Here is a 4136-nt window from a genome sequence, read left to right on the forward strand (position 1 = left end):
CACCTGAAAACTTCCATTTTTGTTTAAAATTAAGTTATTTTTTTCTTCGGAAAGCAGAAGTTCAGGCACAAATGAGATGGCATTCTTGCAAAAGAAGATACATACAGTTGTCTGTAAAGAAACGACATTCCTCGGCAGAAAGATGTGAGGAAAGGAGAAGAGAGGAGAGGAGAAGAGAGAGGAAAAATTCATTTCTGTGTTAAAAGCAGATAAATCTTTACAATAGGACAGCGGCAAATGAAAGCACAATTTCAATGAAGGAGAAGGAGGAGGGGGGAAGATGGCAAATGATCCTCTCTGCCAATAATTACTAAGTGTTTACCCTTTTTTATTTTTTTTAAGAGAGAGAGAACGAAAAAAACAGATCTCAACCAGATGCCAGGTTTTCCTGCATAAAAGACACAGTTTACATTTACCAACATAAGCTCTTATTGCTCTGTGCTCTGATAAGAAATTACTCATTTCACAGGAAATATATGCTCTTTAGCTACATAAAGGAATGGCAGAATAAGCTCACCTTGTTTTTATTTTTTTCTCATTTTCTTGTATTTTCTTCAGATCTGTCTTCTTAGAGAAACTAATGCCTTAATGACTTTCTGGTAGCTGCAAGCCTTCTTTTATTTCTGCTAAATATATGAAAATGTATGCAAATTTAAATCAAGCTTAACCTAGGAGCTCTTGCAATATATTTAATGGAATTTTAAACCAATAAGGGAACTCTGATGCCGTCTTCTGTATGTGCAAATATAATTACACAACTAGGTTACCTCCAAAATTATGCAATGAAAGGTCGTTTTTAACCTCAGAGAGTGTACTAGGTATCCAGTGTTGCCTTTTCCCAACCAGAGCAAATCTAAAATCTTTGCCTTCCACCCCACTCTACTTAAAAGCAACGCACTTGCGCAGGGTTGTGGAGCACATAGACTTGCCCTTCTCTAATTTACAAAAGCTTAGACAGAGGACTAGTCTTTCCTCTATTTTCCTCTAATCAAAATGTAAAACCAAATCTGTCTTTCCAAATTGAAAGTAAATTCAAGCTTAATGGGGATGGGGGCCCTGGGGGAGGCGGTACTTAATGCCAAACAGCCTGCCATCTCTCTCTCTCTCTCTCTCTGAATTTCCAGTGCACACTAAATAATTCCCATTTTCTTCAACTTGCATGGGATTGGGGTTAGGGTGGAAAAGTGAGTGTTAACAATTTTCCACTGGGCGCAAGTAGTCGTGAACATTCTCTTGTATACCTATCGGGAGTGGGTTCGCTGAGTCTGGGGTGAATATGTAGGAGGGTTGCCCGCTTCAGCAAGCTTTGCCTTTGACAAAAACTATGGGACTTCTGATGGGAGCTGAAACCAAGCAGTTAAAAAAAAAAAGCATGTCTTCCAATTAGCCGACTGAATTGGGAAGCAAACTTTAAAATAAATGAATTTTAACGGTATCACATTAGATTTTACTTAACTAGAATTTTCCAGTGCTTCATGCCCTAAATCAATTTTTTTTTCAGAAAAGTCGGGCATTTCTTTCTTAGATGCTTTCTGACCTTGGAATCAAGTTTCTTACAAATGGCAAAATGAAATAAAACAAACTGAACTAGCTCTTACTGGAATCAGGAGCTTCAGTCTTACAGATTTAGGGTCCTACCGAAAACGTACCTTTGCTCAAAGTTTGTAATGAGGTTTTGTTTTGCAGTCCTTCACACACAACTAACCCAGAACGCCAAAATAATCTAAGAAAAATCCCTATCCACTAAGATCTAGATGACATTTAAACTGGTTATATTGTTTTCTTAGTATTTTTTTCTTTCTCTATTTAGATTCATCTGTATAACCTAAATAGAGTTCTAAAACCAGTTTGCCGTCTGACCCCTATCCGCCACCAAACACAGAGGAACGCACATCGGTCTCATCCTTCCCCCTCCTTTACAAACACCCGGGAAGTCCGAGAGTGGTGGGAGGTGGGGGGAAGGGTTAACCAAATAAGCTGCTGCCACTCAGCGCGAGGCAGCCAATGGAGCCGAAAGATTGATTCACTTCCTGCTTGGGTCTCACTGAAACTCTAGAGCTTCGCCAGCCTAATTTTTAGCGCTAGCCCGGCCTCCCACACCGCCATTGGCCGAGCCCGTGGCAGGCCAGGAAGAGACGCGCTGCTATTGGCCACGGCGAGTGCCGGTAACTCGCTCTCACGGCTTTGGCTCCCCCGCACCATAGATGTCAAAGGCTGAAGCTGCTCCCTTTGCCACATTATAACTAGTTGGGGATCCTCACCTACCATGGCCACAGCTGCCTCGAATCCCTACAGCATTCTCAGTTCCAGCTCTCTGGTCCATGCGGACTCTGCGGGCATGCAGCAGGGGAGTCCTTTCCGAAACCCTCAGAAACTTCTCCAAAGTGATTACTTGCAAGGAGTTCCTAGCAATGGGCATCCCCTCGGGCATCATTGGGTGACCAGTCTGAGCGACGGAGGCCCATGGTCTTCCACACTGGCCACCAGCCCCCTGGAACAGCAAGACGTGAAGCCTGGGCGCGAAGATCTACAGTTGGGCGCAATCATCCATCACCGCTCGCCGCACGTCGCCCACCACTCTCCGCACACTAACCACCCAAATGCCTGGGGGGCGAACCCCGCTCCGAATCCGTCCATCACGTCGAGCGGCCAACCCCTTAACGTGTACTCGCAGCCGGGCTTCACGGTGAGCGGCATGCTGGAGCATGGGGGGCTCACTCCACCGCCGGCCTCTGCCTCCGCACAGAGCTTACACCCAGTGCTCCGCGAACCCCCAGACCACGGCGACCTAGGCTCACACCACTGCCAGGATCACTCGGATGAGGAGACACCAACCTCGGATGAGTTGGAACAGTTCGCTAAACAGTTCAAACAAAGAAGAATCAAGTTGGGCTTCACGCAGGCTGACGTGGGGCTGGCGCTGGGCACCCTGTACGGCAACGTGTTCTCGCAGACTACCATCTGCAGGTTCGAGGCCTTACAACTGAGCTTCAAGAACATGTGCAAGCTGAAGCCGCTGCTGAACAAGTGGCTGGAGGAGGCTGATTCGTCCACAGGGAGCCCGACCAGCATTGACAAGATTGCGGCGCAGGGCCGCAAGCGCAAGAAGCGAACCTCTATCGAGGTGAGTGTCAAGGGCGTACTGGAGACGCATTTCCTCAAATGTCCCAAGCCTGCCGCGCAGGAGATTTCCTCCCTGGCAGACAGCCTCCAGTTGGAGAAAGAAGTAGTGCGTGTCTGGTTCTGTAATCGAAGACAGAAAGAGAAAAGAATGACTCCACCAGGGGATCAGCAGCCACATGAGGTTTATTCGCACACGGTGAAAACAGACACGTCCTGCCACGATCTTTGACTGCAGGAAGCGAGGAAGCGGTCAGCCGCACTGGGAGCAGCGCGTATTTCTTTCTCTTACACTCTCTTCTTTTCACTCCAGCTTTATTATTGCTATCTCTATAGAGTGCTCTATCTTTTTTGTTCGTTCTTTCTCTCCCCCTCCCCCCAGTTTTTTTTTAAAAATAGGGGATTCTAATTTATATTAAGAAAGGAAACACGCGCGTGCGCGCGCGCGCGCTCGTTCAGGCTTCTCAACGCAGATACACAGTTGCATTAAGCAGTCCAGGCGGGGACCTCAAATCCTCTGCGCCGGGCAACAGTTTCCTCCAACCTTTTCTGCTGATCAAAATATATTGTTTACTCTGAGTAAGGTTTTTTGGTCGCTCCTCTCTAGGAAGAGCAAGGAGTGGGATAACTTAGGGGCGGGGTAGGGGTGGGGGAGGGAGGTGGGAAGACAGATGTGTGCCTCTAAATAACCTTTCAGCGCCTTGGTTATAGCAGCTGTATTTCAGGTGAAATCTGTTTTACAATAGACTAGTTTTACATTTTTTAAACTTCTATAGCGTTTCTAAATGTCTGCGGTGTTTTACTACAAGCTGTACACAATATTTGTGAGATAATTTGTATCTAATCGACCACTCCATATTATTATCGCTATTATTATTATTCCTTCATTGAGCTGATGGTTTTTTAATTGCTTAGAAAAGGAAGGGGGACCAGGAGGATGAGAGGGAGAGATGCCCATCCATCCATCGATCCCCTATTCCAAATCTGGAGAAGAGAGGATACAATGGAGAGAGTTG

General features: G+C 46.1%; 1 protein-coding gene across 1 annotated transcript; it reads left to right on the forward strand.

The window, feature by feature from the left end:
• Positions 1-2208: 2208 nt before the first annotated feature.
• Positions 2209-3352, forward strand: POU3F4 (POU class 3 homeobox 4). The gene has a single exon (XM_006214459.4). The coding sequence runs from the start codon at positions 2267-2269 to the stop codon at positions 3350-3352; it is 1086 nt and encodes a 361-aa protein (XP_006214521.1). The 5' UTR covers positions 2209-2266.
• Positions 3353-4136: the final 784 nt, after the last annotated feature.

The sequence above is a fragment of the Vicugna pacos genome, chromosome X (genome assembly GCF_048564905.1).
Source record: "Vicugna pacos chromosome X, VicPac4, whole genome shotgun sequence".
In the NCBI taxonomy this organism is placed as follows: Eukaryota; Metazoa; Chordata; class Mammalia; order Artiodactyla; family Camelidae; genus Vicugna; species Vicugna pacos.

Bases quoted from the DNA above. Each gene is read 5' to 3' on its own strand.
- POU3F4 (XM_006214459.4), top strand. From the start codon at position 2,267: ATGGCCACAGCTGCCTCGAATCCCTACAGCATTCTCAGTTCCAGCTCT.